We start from the raw sequence: 21,693 nt of genomic DNA on the forward strand, positions 1-21,693 counted from the left end.
AAACCTCATATTTAGGCATTAAAAAAAAACTAAAATTGAAATTTAACATTTTCCTATATTGTGAAGGACAAAAAAATCGTACACTTTCAAAATTAAAGGAGTATACTTGTAGCATGGCAAATGCCATGGACACTGAATATATAGGTATATAGATTATTATATAGATATACCTAGATCAATCTATCTACCCAACCCAAAACGTGACCTATAAGAGTCGAGCTTTAGACAAAAAACCCAACAAATTCAAACCTGCCAATCCAGCTCGAGCCAAAACTTGATTAAAAGATTTGAAAAACTTCTGATTATATAGCCTAAATCCAACCCATGGACATGTCTAATCACATCATCCTATATCAATTGTTTGATTCAAGGACCAAAAAGGACGGGAAAAAATAGTATAAAAAATGAACCAATTGGTTTTGGATAACCAATAGTTGAGATGTAAAACTGCAAATTGTAAATATTGGGAAATAACATTCTTTTACACAACGCCCATTAAACTTGCATTAGAAAATCCTGGAGAAATGGTTGCAAACTTGTTGCCCAAGTTCTATGCTAATTATCCATTTTAAAAAGGTAAAAATGATGGCATACAGGCATTTCAATCCACGTGAATATAATGATACAACAGTTACACTAACCTGGAATGAAGGATTTGGTCGAGCTGCACGCTTCTCTGTTAGAAACTGGAGACTCACTCTTCTATCCATTTCAAGAAATGATATCATTATAACGTCAGGCTTGTCGTCTATTTGAGGATTAAAATCTCATAGTTCAGCAAGGAACAATAAACTGGAAACAAATCCTAATTACCACCCAATCGACCAGTTTTCCTGCTTCGTATTTTGATCACAGGTTTATGTTGCCCTTCCAATGCTGCAAGATTTGCATCATTGCGGTTAACTATCCGCAAAGGGTGCGCTTCTGTGTTGAATACCCACTCATCCAATGGGATGACAGTAGGTGGTGAGAAAAGAAGATAAAGATATTTCAGCGTCTCTGCAAGAAAAAAGCTTTGCATCTTGTTGTCTTTTATACCAGTGTTAACCTGAGAAAACCATCAAATAAGATAAATGAATCACAACAACAATAAACATCAAACATCGGATGGGGTTAGGCAAATTTAGTATTTTAGAAGATACTGCTCACTGAAGAATTTTCTACTGTTAAGAATTATAGTGATTGATAGTTCAGCTCATCAAAGAAAGATTAAAACCTTTTAGCTCATCAAAAGGAAACTGAAATCTTTGGACTCTTTTTGGTATCAATTCTGCTCTCAGGGTTTTATTATTTCATACTTCAAATAAGGATCGGTCTAACTACAAAAAAGAGGAAACCTATTCTTAAAAGGAAACTACATCAACCAAAATAAAAACATAATCTAAGCCATAATTAAAGAACCCAAACTAAAGAACTTTCCGAGCATAAGTTTGGCCCGTAACATTCATAAATTTCGGTTGTTAGATTAGATATTCTATTCCTTTTTAACACTAGAAAGTAAATTACAAAGAAACAACAATGAAAAACAAACTTATCTTTCTTAAAATTAGTTCCCATGTCACATGAGTAGCACCTAGATTTACGTGTTTATTTTTTTTAAATTATTAAAAAAATATATTTCCTATTTGAATATGAATTGGTTAAATTTATAATAAGAGTCAATTTTGAAAAGTAATTTACGAAAATAAAATAACATTTTAAAAGTAATGAAAATAAAGAAAAGGGAAAACAACCTAGAGTAAAATATCAAGTAATAAGATCAAATAATTTTTCATTCGAGTATAGTAGAAATTTCACCTACAAAAGCCATTACTTTATACTTCATTGCCTTTGAAACGCAATGGTAAATGATATTCACTATTTTTAAAATTAAATAATAGTAAATTATAGAATATTAAATAATAATAACTAAACAACTCAAATAATAATAATAATCATATCTTTATTTATGATGGAAACAAAAGCTATTAAATAAACCTAAAATATGCTTTTTTGCATAAGTTTTTAGATGTTATTTTGAATAAAATGTCTTCCCAATGCATATATTTATAATGCTAAATAACACTAATTAAGTTATAATTAATCTAGAATAAAAAGTATAATTTAATATAGATCCAAAGTCTAAATAAATGATAACTATTACATTGATAATTAAAACATTATTAATAAAATAATTATAATTATAGTTATAATTATTATATAAATAATTTGTTAGGAATGTAATTTTATTGATTTAAAAATATGAGAAATATAGATAATACAAAATACTATGTCTTAATTAATCAATTTTTTCTCTTAATTTCTCAAATATACATTAGTCATACTATTTGTTAAGATTTGTGTTGAATCAAATCGATTTTGGTTATATGCAATTAGTATTTATAAAAATTTAGTATTTAATTTAATCATAAAACATATTTATTTTCTTTTAAGTTTTAAAATACAAATTAAGAATAAATAAATAAACTTATACATTATAGATTAGACCAATATATTGATACTATCTTTAAATATATATAATGTTAATCTCACACATTTAATTTTTATTAATTATAAAAAATTGATTTTAACATTATTAATCACTATCATATTTAAAATAAAATCATATCTATATATAAAATTCTATTTTTATTATATTTAATTTATCCAATTATATTTAATGAGTTGATAATTTTATAATTTTATTAATTAATAATAAATTGTTTTTCTTTTAACCTTTAAAAGATATGACCAAATTAATTAATTTCACACTAATATACTATTATATTAATTAATATTATTTTTATTATGATCGCACAATAATACTAATAAATTATTATTCTTATGTTAATTTAGTAATATAATTAACAATAAAGAGTATTATCATCAGTTTAAAAGTTTCTTCAAACTCGTGCTTATAAATATATTATAAATCCTGAACATATATTTGCCATATAACAAGGATGAATATGTAAAACTGTTGACAAACACTAGAAAGGAGCGTAAATAAAATAAACATACTGCCTAAAGAAAGGAACGTAAATAAAATAAACTATTAGGTTTCATCAGCTTAATGCCAATAAAAAGAAACAATTCATATTTTGTTATTTAAACATCACAAACAGATTCAAATATTGATAAACAAAAAGCAAAAAACTTAGATTACGCAAACAAGATTCACCCACAGTATAATGCCAAGTCAATATGACATGACACAAATAGGGATTAAGATGTTCCAATTCATATTCAATATCAGATAGTTTAAATCTTTCTAGGCCATTTACATTATAGGTCATTTTTTAATAAAAATTTACCTGATAAAAGAAACTTGTACGTTTGTGAATCTGATGCCATACATAGAAGCTCTATCTCTCCCAATTTGGAGGATGATGAAAATTTGGTTTCAAGGAACTTAGGGATAATGCTTTTCTCTTAGTTAGCCTATATATAGCATGCTAAAACAAAATAATTTCCCCTCTCCCTTCATTTCCTTTGTACTTTCCCTTTCCCCTCAACCCAAACACTGTGTTAGGGGGCTAAAAAAAGAAATTAACATTTCAAAGGAAACAAGAAAGTAATCAGGCACTAAGTATATACTTATGACCAATCTAGGTAAAGAACCAAAATGCTCCGCTGAGCATCTTATTGCTTCTTTCTTTTATTAAAAAATGTGATTTTGAAAGGATCAAAAGTACAAATATAAACACAAAATAAATAAATAAACAATAGTGCTGGGGGTTTTGACAGAGAACTTACATCCTTCAGTCCAACATATCCAGATTCTATCCGGGAGTTCTTTTCAAATGCCTGAAATATATTCCAACCCCACTCCTGATATGTCTTATTACCAGTTAAGCGCCACAGATAAAATAGTGATTCAACTGTCTCTGGTCTCAATATGTTCCAGGATGTGCCCACTGTCATGTCCTGAAAAGTTTACGCTTATAACTGTCATCATATAATATGATAAGAGCACATATATCACTAGAATAATGGGAACTTACCTGCCCCGGATTAAAGAAATAATTCTCTCCGGCTAACTTTGTTGGTGTGGATTGGTAGAAACTGTAACAGGTCCAAGCAAGCTACATAAGAAAAAAAAAAATCAATAGCTGAAGATCAGATGCTGTTTAAATGGATCATACAGGGGTAACCAAGTATCAGGAACCCAACATATTTATAAGCCGCTCATGTATGCTCAAAGCCACCCATTTGACACCCTCACATGAAGACACTACATTTTACATGACATTTTCCCAAATGAAATCAGAAATAAACGAGATAACTGCAATTCACACTCTTAATCAAACTCTTAATCACCATACACTATACCTAGGAATCCATCAAAGAAGGTAACGCTACATGGAAAAAAGAAAGGAAATGTGCCTATACCGAGGAAAGTAATCTACAGTGCCAACAGGAGAAGCATTAAGTTCATCATAAATAATAAATTGATTGTAGACTTCTATCAATTTTTTAAAATAAAAAAAAAATCAAATGGACAATTTCATTGTTGGGTGTCAATTTGCACAAAGGGACAAAATTTCTTTGATAAAAAGGCATGAAGAATCCTCCTCACATAGCAAACCTTATAGCAAAAATTTGTTTGATTTGCCTTTCAGCAAGCCACAATCATAACCTATCTAGTTTACTCCTCCTTAAAGCTGGGAATGACATGAAGGCTTAGGTTATGAAACTACTTTTTTGAGTTTTAACCATTAAAGGAACACTTATTTTATTTTTATTTTTTTTTCGAGTTTTCCTTCACAACATTAGCAGCAACCTTGGTCATCCGCTGATCTCATGGATAACATCAACTTTCTGTCTCAGAACCAGTTTGACATTTGTCAAGGGAACATCCGAGAAAAAACATAAACATTTTTCAGTAGCATGATCAAGGTGAAAGCATTTTAAGCTTAGTATTTCAAGCCATTAAAAATACCTCTTCAGCAAGTGAAAGAAATTTCTTTGCCTCATCAGGACCATAATCAGATGAACCTAAAGCCAACATTCCTGGAGCAAAGCATGCTAATTCATCCATCTGCAAAAATATGAAATGTCGAAGCAAGAAGTGAAACAATCCAACTATAAAATAACAATGCCGCACTAGAGCCACAGTAACTCATATTACCTTGTCTGTCAGTGAATCCCCATTTTTCTCACAGATATATGCAAAAGATGATGGCGTTGATCTTCTAATTAAGCTTAGTAGACCTTTCATTGATGTTTCCCACATATCTCTACATCCAACATTCCCCAATGGAGTTCTCTTATCAGAAAGCTAAATCAAAATAAATAGCTAAGTATTGCATTAAAATCAATGTGCTTAAAGCATGAAAACCAAATTCATCAATAAAGATGTTCAACATTTTGCTTCTTGTTCAAGCTATAACAGATTTTTTTTTTTTTTTTTGTGTGTGTGTGTGTGTGTTCAAAAGTCTGTAGAAAGTCCTCTAAGGAAATATCTCAAGTACATGAAACTTTCCTTCACCAAGTCTTTCGTTTTATTTTCATACTAACTTCAGATCCAAACACACACACACACATGCACATAAAGTTGGATGTGACATCCATTTGATATTAATAGAATGCATTGGAACCTTGTCATATTCTGCATGAGCCTAAAGATGTGCCAACAACAAAATGTGTTTTCTTTATAAGGAAATAGAATAAAATTAGCACAAGTAAACCCAAAATCACTTAGCGAACAATGATTTGATTTCAGAAATCTTATGTTAAGCATAAACTTGATTATGCAGGATGGAAGGAGGCTAAGTTCCTTCCAAGTATTAACATTTAAAGAAATATGATTTTAACATCCAATGGATAACCATAAGCAGCTATTAATAGCAGCAATTCAAAAAATGCAAATAGAGAAAAGAGAGATGATGGAATCTCACCTATAAAGCTTTAATGATGATGTTTTGTTTCCCTGTATCCAGGCTTTGAGCAGATATTCATAGAAGCTGCAATAAACTTATTAATATTATGCAGAACCTCAAATAGAAAAAAAAAAAAAAAATTGACCAAGGCTGATTTTCAAATGGTAAAATACCTGTCACCCATAGCACCAAAGGTTATAGTGGAGTATGAACCAGTTGCAGTTTCAGGATTAATATAGATGGGAAGCAAACCATCGGCCGGAAAAGTTTTATTAAGGGCAACTATAACCTTCTCCACCTAATGCATCAAAAGACGATCAAATTAATTATCCACCTTGGCAACCAATAGGCACTTGAACAAAAAGTTTTCCCCTCAATAGAGTCAACGGTGGTCCTTTCAGCATAAACTTACATTTTTTTTTTTTTAAAAAAAAAAAAACAAGGCTTCTAAAATATGGCTATAGCAATTGGCACCATCCTGAAGTCTGATATCTGATATCAATAAAGCAGTCCTACCATAACAATCAGAAAGATGGTCTGTAACATAAACACATGTAAACATGAAAGGAGTATACCTTCTCCTGATACTTGGGATCTCCTGTTCTTTGAGAAAGAGCAATAAACTCTAGTTGCTCAGTCCCTGAGTCTGCAAGAATACTTTGACCCTAGGGAACAGAGGGAAAAAGTAAACTCAATGAAACAAATATGTGATACCAGCCCCAAATTCAAATAAAGGAGATTTCTGCTTAGGAGGTAAATTTTCTACTAGCAAAACGACAAACTACCATATAAAGGACAACAAAAGACCTAACAAGTTACTTGCCAAAAATAGACATAGATTAATCTCTACGGCACATGGTCTCATTTGTTGGATAGACAAATAGTAGTTTCAAGTCAAATTCAATTGGGATTTAATTTCAATTAGAGAAATCAACTAAATAAATACTTTTGCACAATGCGACTCAAACCAAACTCATGTTCCACTAAGTCTTCAGCAATGTTAGTGATGTCCGGTGCACAAGGATTTGTTTACATCAGCCAAAGGCACATGATGATAGAAAATTCCATACATTGTGTAAAAAGCTTAAATTATATATTATTAATAGGCATTAAAAAATTATCTCCATCCATTCAATCAGTTAAACTATTTTAAAGTTTAAGTTCTATCAATAATAACTAAAAGCAATGTTGTAAGAACCGGACTGGTGCTTGAATCGGTCAGACCACCACTTCCTAGTTCAACTATAAATCTACTTCAAAATATAACCTTTATCAAATCCCAAAACAATACATAGAAACAAAATAAAACCCAAGAATATATCATTTCATTTGACACCTTTTTAACGTTTCCTTCACTTTTCCAATTTCTTCCCTTGGAATATTACTGCAAAAAAATCACCTGTATCAAAACCAAATACAATAGAAATCTTTCCTCTCTATCTCATCTCCCATCTCATGTTTCCAGTTCTCCCCCTTCCTTTATCCTTTCCACTTTTTCCATTAAAACTTTTCTTCTCCTACACCCCCTCCCCACCACTCTAATCTCTCCCACCCTTTATATGTTGCCAAAATACCCTTTAGAGAACAAGTTTGAAATCTTTATCAGGGGAAGTTTCAACCTCATGAGTCTTGTCTCTCCTTCGTTTCTTGTTTATGCCAAACAACCACCTAAAAACAAGAAACCTCTTCAACATTTTGGAAAAGTAGATAAATTTTAGATCGATACTGTCAACTTTTTCCCTTAATTTTCTTGTTTTTCTACTTCTTATGGATGACAGGTATTTTTGAAATATCCAAATCTTGACTTCTACTTAGATTAAACCTGTTTTATTTATTCTATTTCCTAGGTTTTAAACAGTTCATAGCAGCTCTTTCAATTTCCGGCTCCATGGGGGTAGTTGAATTGCTAGACCAACCGATCCGCACCGATTTTAACAACACTAACTAAAAGTCACCATCATATGCTAGCTCATTTTCATTCTTTTCCAGATTTAATAAGAGGTTGCACATGACCATATACGTATTTCTTTTAAAGTGCATTTGCACTGTTTGTTTATTTTAAGGTAGAGCTAATAAAACAACTAAAAACTAAAGCAACCAAAGGAACACTTAAGTTGTGCATGCTTTTATGTGCTTTGACAAAAGTGTCTAGGTGCAAAAGCATGCACATTGCCAAAAACATCCTTGCCCAAAGCAAGGCATCTTTGTTAATTTGCCACTAATTCTAGGTGCACGCCTTTCTATGCTTAGTAATCATGGTTCAGATTATAAAAAGATGGCTATTGGATGGGGGCCATAACTTGTTGGTCTAACAATAGAAAAACAAGCTTCCAACTATTATAAGCTAGAGAAGTCATAATCTAAGCAACCTAGCTATCATGTATTGAAAAATCTTTCAGTGCAATAGCATCAAGGAGTGTAAATACTAATAAACAACAACAATGCAAAAAAATTACCCCAGCCCAACCAGGGTTATGTGCATTTCCATGAGCCAAGTTGATAACATTATAAGGGATCCCAGTAGTAGTATCCCAAGCAGGTAGCAATCTATCTGCAATATCTCTAGCTTTTTCGAGGAAAACGTTGTCCCTTGAAAGATCATATGCACTAAGAAGTCCACCTACAACTCTGAATTTTCAATTAGAATATGCAGGACAAATAGTCAGATATCACGGTCAGTTTAAAAATAAAACAAAAGAAAAAAACTATTTAGATGGGAAAAAGGACAATAACTCAAGATTTTCTCGATGGAAGAACTGATGCACATATAAACTAAAAAAGCAACCTTATGGTTGTCTCGAAAACACTGGCATCATAGTCCTTGTTAAAATCCAATGAGTTTGCAACCCACCTGCAAACAGTAGCACCAAAGCACCTATCAATAGTAATTTAACAATAACCCCCTCTAGGAAAACAATATTGCATGTTATTTATACTTGTGAACTAATGAAAAACAGAAAAATGGTTGAAGCACTTAATGCTTCCATGCTCTCTAGAACACCAATGATGATAGTTCAACATAATAAAAATGACCTAAATACAACAGTCCTATATATCTTAACTAGGGGAGCATGGTGTGACAATCAGATGTAACATTATTCAACTCAAATAGTTTAAATCAAAATAAGAAAATAATAGTCAATTAGAATTAGTGGTGTTGGCATAGACAACTAGAACTAGTGTTATTAGCACAGGCAACTCAGGGGATACATACAGATAGGTATCCTTGTAAACTAGTACATGTAAAGGAAAAAAAAAAGAGCAGAGTGAGCATCTAAAAGAAAATGATAAGAACAAGAAACATATATAGATTCAATCAAGGATCTTGGTGGCATAAGAATGAATGCTAAGCATGCTGAAAGATACTTGGCAAACATACAAAAAAAGTGAGAAGGCTAAAACATGAAGGGAGATAAATTACGAAAATTATTTACATGACAGGAAAACCAATTAGATTTTGCCCCATATCTATTTTCATTGTTCCGCATATTCAAGACTTAAAAGTACAGCAATCTAAGAGTTTCTTATTTGTTACCCTTGATTTTCAAATGTTTTGATATAACAAAATTTAACTTAAAATTCTCCTAAATCAAAATTGCAAAACTCATGACAAAATATTAGAAAATTATTTTCAAACCGTACTCATAAATTGGACCAATGTGTTTTAAAATATTTCTTATAAGTTAAAATTCCAAAAGAATTTGAAAAATATCCTTTAAATTTTAACTATGCAATTTAATAAGCAGTTCATTAGAGTTGGTTTGAATGAAACTAATGAACAGCTAACAGCTTGATATTTGCAAGTTTGGATAAAAATATTAGAGACAAACTAGAGATGATTCACGTCTATAATTAGAAGATGCTTAACAAGCATTACAAGCTGAGGAAAGGGTTTTACACTATGGTGCAAGGAGACCTTTATCTAGTAGAGCAACTGTCATTTCTCAAGGCTATTACAATGATAAGAAAACTGCTTCAAGTAAGCCCTATAAAGGAAGTGTAATAGAAACCAACAAAGGCAACATAAGGTAGAGTGAGTTATGAGGTGGAATGCTATTCAACTTTAGTAAGGTAAGCAATTGGACTCAAATCAAAATGTTCGAATTTGTGGTAACAAGGGGCATGCTTCTTTTGCTTGTCCTCAAAGGAGAGGGAACCTAATAGAGCAAGATGAAGAAGGTAAAGAACTGACAACTCGTATCTATGATTATGATGATCATAATGAACATGATAATGTAGATATTTACCAAGTACAAGGAGAATCATTGATGTAGGAGGTTTATGACAACAGCACAAGAGAGAACGAAAATTGGCGACAAATCATTTTTAAGTTATGTTCTTCGATATTCTAAAAAGTATGTCACAAGATTTTGACTATGGGAGTTTGGGAAAATTATCTCCAAAAAAATAGTGGACATGTTAAAGTTACTTATGGAGAGACACTCACGTCCATACAAAATTTATTGGGCTAAAAAGGACTTTGAGATACCTGTGAAATCTCAATGTGTAATCAAATTTGTTATAAAAAATAATATAGGTCAACACTTTGTGTTACATTGTGCTAAAAAATGGATGTCATATTCTTTTTAGTCAACCTCAATTATTTGATCATGACATGCAACATTTCACCAAAGAGAACACATTCTTTCTATAGAAGAGGTAAATTGTATAAAAAATAAGTAAATTGAATGAGTTTTTAACAACTAAAGAGTTAACAATCACATCACTGACTCAGTGACAAACTTGTGTTTTCAAGTTGATTAGCATGAGGTCCAAGGTTCGATCCCTGTGTCTGTAAACCCTTTCCCCCCTTCCCCCGTTATAATGTACTTGTTCACTTATATAAAAAAAAAACCTACTGAGTTGGAAGCTAAAAGGTAGGAGTGACGTTTGTAGCTACTTAGTATAGGCAACTCAAAGAGCAAAATTTGCTCAGCCTTATGCTTCCAATCCAGCCAACAATAATAGAAGCAAAGGAAAAGAAACAACCCTTGGCTATAAGGACTAGAGATGAGACAGTTGGTCTCATGAAGAAGATGACAACGACCTTCGACAATGGAGAAAAAAAAAATCAAATTTCTTAAATTTAGTAGAAGTGACGCAGGTGAGTGGATTCTCAAGGCAAAAAAAATATTTTCGCTACTATCAAACACTAAATGAACTAAAAGTAGATGTCACAACAATGTACCTCGAGGGAGATGCACTAAATCTTTTCTCATGGCTCAACAGTGGAAGAATCATTATTTATTGGGACAAATTGGTGCAAGCATTATAGAACTATGGCCCAACCAAATTTCAAAACTCAATTAATACCTCTATAGTATTCGATAGACAGGTACTATCCAAAAATATCAACAAGTCTCAAATTGGTCGGATTATTGTCTTTTGGGGGTATTTCTTAATTGTATGCGAGAGGAATTGAAAGCAAATGTTCGTATTCACAAGCCACCCACTGTGTATAAGGCAATGAGCTTTGCGTTGGAATTTATAGCCAAGATAGGGCCCCACGCACTATAAAAGGGTCTACTTAGTCCATTACCAAGCCTAGCTTACTACAACAAGCTTGTCCTCCTCAAATACAGAAAGGCCAAAATTCAACTTCCCAAACAGCCACAATCCTCGCCTAAATTCCACCACTCCAATATGAAACTAGGATGTTGAAAAACAAGCAAAACTAACCCGTGTCTTGTGTTTTTGTCGCTACAAGACCAGCTCCTTTGTAGTATTAAAAGCCAACCAAGAAGATAATGGTGCATCAGAAGACGAGACAACGCAAACATGACCTATCCTATGAAACGTCAATCAGTTGCATGGATTTTTAGGTTTGACCGGTACTACCGCCGTTTCATAAAAAATTATGGGTTAATTGCTTGCACACTTACCATTCTTGCCAAAATTGATGGTTTTTAAGTTGGATTTTTCTTCTCCATTCATACTCCAAGCAAGCCCTCACTTCAGTACCAATATTGCACTTGTTGGATTTTTCTTTTCCATTCATAATGGAGTGTGATGCATTATCCGTAGAAGTGGGTGTCATCCTTATGCATGCTAAACCTCCACCTCTCCTCTTATCACATGTCCTATTTTTTCTCCTTGAATAAACACATAACAGTGGTTTACTATCAAGTTTTAATAAAGGTTGCAAGAAAAGAACAAAACCCTTTTTTATCCCACGTCAATTGCATTCAAAAATTTCTTTTAAATCTATTTTCAACTCTGGAACTCTACAAAATGCATCGTCATAATTGAAATATATTACAAACATCATGTACTAAGTTTCAAAAAAAATTCAAAGATTAAGAAAATAATTAGGGAAAACTCACAAAATCCAATTATTAAAAAAAAGACTTGCAACATCAGGAAAGCTCTACCTTTTTTTCAATTTAAATACATCTACTAATCATCTCATTAGAACCAACGTGAGTTTGTATGTATATGTGCATGTGTGTGTGCGCACAAGCAAGTATGAGTGTGAGTGCGAGTGCATGTACAAATGTAAAGACAAAATCAAATACCAAAGATAAGTAAAATTGGGAATTGCCAATTATTTAAGATTTTAATATATGAAAGATGCTATTATCTTAAGAAGAAAGATGAAAAAGCTACCCAAAAGGGTTAAAAGTATTTAAAACACTAAATTTGTTACTCTATTATAATTTCTAGTTTAATACTAATTACCACACTACATTTGCTATACTTGATATTATTTAGGTTGTTTTATATTAATTGTGTTTAATTACTCTTAGGGCAGTAGGCTATTGTGATTGTCTTTATATTTTGAGAATTAGGTTAGAAATACCCAAGATTATTCAATTTTGTTGATGCAAGACTTCTACAAGGTGGAGAAAGTATTGGAGGTTTGGAGCGATTCACCCTTGTAGGATGAAAAGTCATCAGTGATTGAGATGTAGTAGAGAGCTCCCATGATTGAAGAAGGGCCCCCAAGATGGTGTGCAATGGGTGGACAAATTGGAGAGTGGAAGAGAGGAGGAACCTTGCTTTACCCTAATCCCAAGAAATTTATATAAAAGGGTCTTTGGTGGGACCCAAGTTGTGATAAAAACATTTATGCATAACAATTGTCATCCAGTCGAAGAGAAGGTTATAAAGTGATATTAACTCAAATGAAAAGCAATAGTAAGGTCTCTATGCCGTAGGAGAGGTCAATTTGATGTAGGAAAATCTATTTGCATTTCTTCTAAAAAAATAAAGATAATTCACAAGTATTTGAAATTAGGCTAGCATCGTTCACCTTGCAACCATTCATAAGTATTTATAATTATACTAATCCTGTAGGTATAATAATTGTTCAGAACTAAGCTTGCCTTAAAGGCATAGCAACCATTCAGGATTACGTTGATTTAATAAGGTGAGCCACTATTTAGTGAGACAGTTCAAGATTATGCTAAGAATGTGAGGACTGATTAACATTAATAATTAAGTGAAAAAGGGTAATGAAATTACAAAAAAAAAGAATAGTAAACCCTTAGGAGTAAATGAAAATTGTACCTTTAAGAGTTGTACCCTTAAGGGAGTAGTCTTTTAAAAAGGTGTAAGAGTTGTACCTTTAGAAGTCGTACTCTTAAGGGACTAAACCCTTAGAAGAATAATCCCTTAAGAGGGTGTGAGAGTTGCACCTTTAAAAGTCGTTCCCTTAGAGGAGTGAAACCTTAGAAAGCTGTGAGAGTTTTACCTTTAGGAGTTGTAACCATAAGGGAGTGAACCCTTAAGAAGGCGTAAAAGTTGTAGCCATAGGAGCCATACTATTAGAGGAGTAAACCTTTAGGAGTAGTAAAGTTGAGCAATAAGCAAAAAGACTTTGTCTAAGATTACAAATTGGAATTACACAAAAGTGATGATTGTTTCCACTGTTCACGACGAAGAAATTTAGAATCATGCAAAGTGATGAACTATACACCGTTTACAACAAAGTTATTTAGGATTACGCAAATTCAAGAAGTGGTGTCGCCATTCACAGTGAAGTCGTTCGGAATTACACAGTGATCAAAGGTGTTATCTTTCATGGCAAAGTCGTTCGAGATTGTGCATATTTGAGGAGTAAAGCCACCGTTCACGGCAAAGCTATTCAGAATACACAATGATGAAAGGTGTTAACGTCCACAATGGAACCATTTGGGATTACGCAAATTCGAAAGGTACCACCATTCACGAAAAAGCTGTTCGAGATAACACAAATTTGAGGAAAGGTGCCACCATTCACAATGAAGTCATTCAAGATTACACAAATTTGAGAACTACAACCATTCAAGGCGAAGATGTTTCGGATTACGCAAATTCGAGAGATGACATCATTCACGATAGAGTCATTTAGGATAATGCATAGTGATGAAAGGCGCCACCATGGACGACAGAGCATTTGGAATTACACATATTCAACGAGTGATGCCACCATGAACGATGAAGTCGTTTAGGATTATACAAATTTGAATAAAGGTGCCATCATTCAAGGCAAAGCCGTTTAAGACTACACAAAATGATAAAACGTGGCATCATTCATAACGAAGCCGTTCAGAATCACGGAAAGTGATGAACAATGTCATCATTAATGACGAAGCTATTTGAGAGTACACATATTCAAATGGTGCTCCCGTTCACGACAAAGCCGTTCGGAATTACAAAAAGTGATGAAAAGTGCCACCATTCACGGTGAACCTATTTGGGATTATGTAAATTCGAGGAAAGGTGCCATCATTCATAACGGAGTTGTTTGGGATTACACAAAATGATGAAAGGTGCCACCATTCACACCGAAAACGTTCAAGATTACGAAAATTCAAGAGCTGCCAACGTTTACAACAGTGCCACTATCCACGACGAAGTCGTTCAGAATTATGCAAAGTGATGAAAGGTGTCACCATTCACGAAGAAGCCATTTGAGATTATGCAAATCAATGAGTGGTGCCACTATTCACAACAAAGCCATTTGGAGTTACGTGAAGTGATGAAATGTGTCACCAGTCACAACAAAGCCATTCAGGATTATGCAAATTCGAGAAGAGTCCAAAATGCTCTTTTTTCCTTCTTTTTTCACATATATTCAAAATGGCCAAGGGGTTCACCACAACCTTCACTTTTTCTCTCTTAATAAATATTATATGTATATATAATAAATATGCATGGCAAGGGGTTTATAGCCTTGGGGGTTTCCACCCCAATGTTTTTTTTTAAACAAGGTATTAACCTTTTTTTTAAACACAATATACATATATATACAAGGGATTTACATCCCTTGTGGGTTTTTCTTTTATATATAAAATATATGTATATATAAACGCAAATATGTGTAAGTGGCAAGCAGTTCGTACCCCTCATAGGGCTCATACCCCAAAATATTGAGGGGCTCACAACCCCAACTTGCACCAATCATCTGACAAGGCCATAGGCGAGGGGTGCCACAACTCACAAAATATTGGAATATAAGGCTTTAATTAAAAAAACAATGGCGAGGGGTATTAACCCCATTTCACTGTCGAAGGATTCACAACCCTCCTTTTTTTTTAATTATTCATATTATTAGCTACTAAAGCCCCCATCAAAAGGGTGTTGCCAAAAAAGCAAGCATATCACACTTTGGATCAAAATATTTGATACTAATATAAAATAAAAGGGAAAGACAAACTGACATGCTTCAGTGCTTTTGTTGGGAGCTGTGTCAACCAATTTTGGACATCAGGAGTAAGCACAAGCTCAGCACACCAATTGTTGATACAAGATTGCAACAAGATAGAGAAGGTGGTAGAGGTTTAGAGCCATCCACTTGTGTAAGGCAAAAAGCCGTCGATGATTGAGATGAGGGGAAGAAATAGTGGAAAGCTCCCATGGTGTAAGAAGGCCCCCAAAGATGGTATATGGTGGCTGAATAGATTGGGGAGTGAAAGGAAGAACCCCATTTTGCCCTAATCCCAAAAAATGTATATAAAGGAATCCTTGGTAGGACCCAAGTTATGATAAAGATATTTATGTATAATAAACTTTCCAGTAGCTTTGAATAATGAATTGTTGGGCTTTTGCTATTTTGAATTATTAAATATTTGATTATTGAGCTATTTGGATTTGGATATTTATATTGAGAATTGAATTGAACATTTTTCAATTTAGATTCAGCTTGTTTAATTGAGAATTTTTTTTCACAATATATTTTCTATAAAATCACATAATTCGTTACCCATGGTTGAATCCATTTGATGAGAAAAGTATTTGTTTATTTGCTTTTATCCATTTTCAATTCTTAAAATCTACAAGGTTGTTGCTTTTATCCAAATGTGCTTTGTCCAGTTTTAGGTATAATGGTCATCTAGTATGTTACAGTTTACTAATGATTGTAGCTTTTAAGTCTAATAGCCTTGTATTATAAATTTCTTAGTTAAAATGTCTCTATCCATAATCTAGGTAATTGTTTTAAATCTAGTGCGTTTGTTGCAAGATCATGCAAGATTATTAGGATAACCATTGATGAGTGCTCAACTTGCACTCATTTTTAACCATACTTTGCTTACTCTTTTGAAATTGTTTTCAAGTTGTTTTAGTATTTCTTTTAGCTTAATTTTGCATTTTCTTGTTTTAATTTAGAAATTTTGTATTTGACATGTTTTTGATATTTTTTAAAAGTTTTTTAACCTATTTTATTTTTCAAGGATTAGTTTAAGGCCTTTTGTAAGCTTAAGGAGCTTTGTAAAAAACAAAGTAGAACAAGAAAACAAGTTGGAAAGATAAAAAGGAAGAAAAATTCATATTATAGAATAGGCTACCTTCTAGGGAAAAAAAAAAAAAAGACTAGGTTGCCTTTGCTAGCACGTCAGGCCAAAGCTTAGGCACCCGTCAACTGAAATTAACTTACTAAAACAACATAGTTTTGCCAAAGGCAATTTAGTCTTTTCCATTATGGACATCAATTCTACCCTAAAAAAGCTCGGAAATAATGCAATTGGAGAAGAGGAAGAAAGGAGAAGTCATTTTTAGAATTCTTATGTTTTAGATTAGGTTTGGTAACTGTCAAAAATGTTTTCTATACAATTTTTATTTATATTTTGAGATTTCTTTAAGATGTGTTTGGATGAGAGATTTGGAAAAGAAATTTTATTTGTATTAAGGTTTTCAAGATTCTAAAACTAATTCCTCATAATTGTATATAATTTTATTTCATTTAACACACATAATCCCATTATAAAATAAAAAAAGTATATTTCAAAATTTATTTTTATTTAATTCTAATATATTTTTTAAATATTTTATTATATTAAGAATATTTATAAATTTAATTATATCTATATTGAATATTTTTATATTATTTATATTAATATCATTATTCTTCCTTTATAATTATTTTTTAATTTGTAAAATTTAAATAATTAGGTAACTGTACTTTTACATTTTCATCGAACCGAGTGATGCCAAGTTAGCTGCATACCAAGTCAAATACTAGAGTTCACTCTAAAGATCTAGTTATTAAATTATCCAATCTTGGTTAAGACATGCACTAATTATCAATGTTAATCTATAAGATATAGACCAACATTAAAGGAAAGTCTATGAAAGCTAAAGTTTCTTTGTTATTTCCTATTAAGATATGCAGCAATTTAAGGGGTTGCTAAAGAGGCTATAAGCTATACACCAACTTAGCTACCTTAGAGCTATAGATTATCCGAGTTGTTATACCAAAAGGATTATTAATATAACATAGGTTGCTAATACCCATTACTAAATAATTATCAATCCAATGCTTTTTATGTCATTGATTGCCACTTTGTTCATTTATTTAGTCCAACCCTTAATCATTTCCGTCATTTAGTTAGTTGATTTGTTAGATTTACTATTAAGTGTACAGAATAGTTCAAGTGTAGTAATTTCATTAGTATTTTATTCAGCAGAGCATTCTTCTCTGTGGGTTCGATCCTCGAAATACTTAATTCAATAAATTTATTTCATTATAAATTATTACTTGATACCATCTAGTGTGCTTTCTAGTAATTGGGTTTAATGGTGAAAATTTTATCAGGTTTGCAAATTTATTGGTTTTTTATATACCAATAACCACGTACCAACCATCCTTCAATGAATGTGCAACTTCATTCAATTAATGGAGAACTACTTGAGATGATTTTCCAAAAAGATCTCATTATTTGAACGGTGAAAATCCTATGAAACCTGAGTGTGTAAGAAGCTTGGAATCTTTTTTCCTTTTTCTTTTTCCTATTTAGCATTTTCAAGTTCCTCCCTAGTTTCAAATCTAAAGCCAGCTTGTCTAGGTCTTTTCTAACCAACTCTTGTGAAGCTCATGTCATATACCTTCAACATTCACCCTTTAAAAACAAGAATGTGGTTCAAAGTACTTCTAGAAATTCCACACACGAAAATAAAAAATGAAGTGTGAACCAAATTAAATCACTTGCCAAGCACATGTCTTATGGCTTTCCAAAGAACAAAAGAATAAGCTATGTCAAAGTAAAGCAGCTATTCAAGTAACTGATAATCTACAGAAATAAGTCAATAAAAATAAGCATGCCTTCCTTCAGCAACACTCCCTGCTCCCTTTTCAAAGTTTAACATAGCAAAACAACATATATAACTACTTATAAATGGTATATCTCCATGACATGTGGGTTGCCAACCCTTCATTAGTAAAGTAGCATGACATCAATGCCAAACTTACAGTTACACAACTTCATCCAAATCACAAGCACAAGTAAAAAAAAATTCAAACTTTAAAGCTATTTTTGATAGATGATGAAAGTACAAAGCAATCTAGCATACAATGAAACAAAACCTTATATTCAAAAACAGAAAAGAAAAAAATTGAAAATAGAAAGCTGAACTTACTCTCTTGCTCTTTGAAATTGCTCATCCAGACCCATAATGTATAAAGTATCAAGAGAGTCTATTAGTGTTGCTCCAAGACCACCAAAGCTATTGACACCATCCTTTGACTGAGGCTGGTATAGGATACAAAAAATATACAAAATGAGCATCATTATGAAGAACAATCCAAATTCTTTTAATATATGAAATATTTGCATCAGTTTTAGACTTAAAATAAGTCTGCCTATATCAAACAAATGTCATATTTTAAACAAGCTGAAGTTGGTAAGCATAAATTCCAAGATTTTTCTTTTTTGTTTCCTATCATCCAATGTTTTTCAGAAATTATAAGTTGATAACTACTGCCAAACTGACAACATGCATTCTATTCTACTTCACTGCACTTTTGAATTATTCTCAAAGTTGTTCACATTCAATTCTTTGACACTTCCTTTTAAGTGACATTTATTTGCCAACAAAAACTCATGCAAACAATGATAACGAATGCAACAGCCACATCACTTCCCATACAACTGGAGTTCAAGGACCTATGAACCTCACGAAATCAATCACTTAAGTTCTTCAAGTAAACTCCTAAAGGTTTGCAAGAGACACAAGTTTTGACAAGTAGAATTTGTAAGGCAAACATATTGAGATGATATTCAAGTTAACTGAACTTAATGCTTATGCACAAATTGAACACATAGCTACAAATTATGAAGACAATACCAAATTGCAGGTTTTGGCACAGAAAGCCCCTAGTTTGTAGAGAAAATCATTCATATTAATTGTTACTCTAATTGTCATAACTTTGCTAATATGACAAAGAAAATAATAAGCAGGAAAAAAACAAGGACAATAGCTACAGATTATGAAGACAGTACCAGATTGCAATTTTTGGTACAGAAAGCCCTAGTTTGTAGAGAAAATCATTCATGTTAACTGTTACTCTAATTGTCATAACTTTGGTAAGATGACCAAAAATATAGTACGCTAGAAAAAAGCAAGGTCAACTGCTCATACCTGAAGTTCGTCATTGCCCCATGCATACCGCTCATATGAACTCCAGGCATGAACCATAGCTTCCTTAACTTTTTCTCTTCTTTGCATTTCAACGGGATCATTTGGCACTGCCTTACTCTTCAATTCCTCCAGCTGAAATAACCAAATGTTAATACTCAGTCCATGAATCTAACCAAAACTCACTGCACTCGAACATATATTGAGAGAAACATAACAGAACGGGGTCCATGAAGACATAATAAAAGAAGAAAAAGAGATAATATACTAAATGTATCACTAATCCCACCATTTTTTACAATATGTTGACAGTGAATTAAAAAAGAATGTCTAAATCTAGAGTCTCCAAACAAATTCATCTACAAATTTGTCATTCAAGAGATATAAGTCCAAAAGCCCCTCCTAGGAAGGGGAAAAAAAAAGGATCAACGAATGCAAAATGTGATATTTTACATTTTTTTAATAAGTGTGGAAAAGAATGCTTAACTTGAGCATACTAAAGTTGCTCTTACCATATCTCGTAATCGATGCACTTCATCAGTTAACTTGGACACTTCAACCTGGACGTCAGTAGGAAATTTGTTATACATAGGCATTTAAAAAGAATATATCTCCTATAGCCAGAGCGTATCCACTTCAAGTGAGGAATATGAACACAGCAGCCTTCACCTATCATTGTCGCAAATTCATAACAAATACCTACTTCAATTTTTAAGCCATCAAATCCATAAAAACAATACTTTTAGTACTTCCAATCTTTAAAAACAACAAAATCAGGATTGCAAGAATGCATAAAGAAAACGCTTTATAAGATTCTACGCATTCAAAATTTGACAAAGCCTCTGCTAATTTCCTAACTATAAAATAGTGAATCAAACCGCAATTCGTCCTCACAAAAACCAACATCAAATTACCAAAAAAAAAAAAAGAATACTATCGAATTTAAGAGCTCTCGATTCAAAACCAAAATCCGTCTATATTACAGTAACAATATTAGAATTGTAGCAATTAGTACATACAGATCAGCAGTCGATTATTCCCCGCTCATGGTCTAACAAATCTAATTCCTTCCTTTTAAAAAAATCCAATTCCTTCAATTTCACATCAACTTAAGAGATAGTAATTTATTTTTCCCAAAAAAAAATAAACAAAGAAGAAAACACGGCGATTCATAAAATTAAAGAATAAAAAATAAAAGTACAAGAAGTTACCTCGTGTTCTCTAACGAGAGTTTGACGATCCCAAACGAAAAAAGTAGCTGAAACGAAAACAATCAAAAGCAAAGCCAAACGCTTCGGTCTTTTCAAATAATACGATGGATTACAGTATCTAAATTTACTCGAAGATGACGATGATCTACTCCTCGCCATTATCTATTTTTTCTTTAAACAAGAATCGGATCTTCAAAAACAAAAGTATTTTATAAATAATAAGAAGGAGAATTTTGAAAGACAAGGGAGGAAGACCGGTAGACCTGAAAATGAAAAAGGAAGAAATAGACAAAGGAACAGGGGAAAAGGTTTTAAGTACAGAAAAATAATAAAACTAAAATGACTTTGATTTGGTTTGAATTGGTTATGAAAAGGTCGACTTCAATTTTATAGAGTGGTATTGAATAGTCTTTTTGGTGGAAATAGAGTAGTCAAGTGATAACATTAACACCATGTTTGGTTTGGGTATCATGGATTACAGCCCAATTTGGCGGATCCATTGTTAAATTAATGTTTGATTGATTGTATTGGCTTATTACAGTTTGCATTGAATAGAGTTTTATTTTGGGAAAAAATTTTAGTCATTTCCTTTCGTTACCATTGATTAGACATTCAATCTATTAGGATAGAGAGATTTTTTTTTTCATTTTCAATTTTTGCCCTCTCACCTTAATCGAGAGGATGAAAACTCTATAATTGGAACCATCATCATTCTCCTTCGGTCTCACCTGTAACTTCCTTTCCTTTCCATCTCTACTAAGGATGATGGTACTCTTTTTTTAAAC

General features: G+C 32.4%; 1 protein-coding gene across 1 annotated transcript; it reads right to left on the reverse strand.

Moving 5' to 3' along the window:
- Positions 1–434: 434 nt before the first annotated feature.
- LOC107951043 (mannosyl-oligosaccharide 1,2-alpha-mannosidase MNS1) lies at positions 435–21,313 on the reverse strand. Its single transcript, XM_016885931.2, has 14 exons — positions 20,909–21,313; positions 20,210–20,257; positions 19,701–19,832; positions 18,699–18,811; positions 8,647–8,712; positions 8,318–8,489; positions 6,437–6,526; positions 6,035–6,159; positions 5,880–5,945; positions 5,111–5,219; positions 4,922–5,020; positions 3,984–4,064; positions 3,736–3,906; positions 435–1,048 (listed from the first exon to the last, which is right to left on the reverse strand). Exons 1-14 carry the CDS (start codon positions 21,065–21,067, stop codon positions 806–808), a joined length of 1,674 nt encoding a protein of 557 aa, XP_016741420.1. The 5' UTR covers positions 21,068–21,313; the 3' UTR covers positions 435–805.
- Positions 21,314–21,693: the final 380 nt, after the last annotated feature.

This window comes from Gossypium hirsutum, chromosome A02, assembly GCF_007990345.1.
Source record: "Gossypium hirsutum isolate 1008001.06 chromosome A02, Gossypium_hirsutum_v2.1, whole genome shotgun sequence".
NCBI lineage: Eukaryota > Viridiplantae > Streptophyta > Magnoliopsida > Malvales > Malvaceae > Gossypium > Gossypium hirsutum.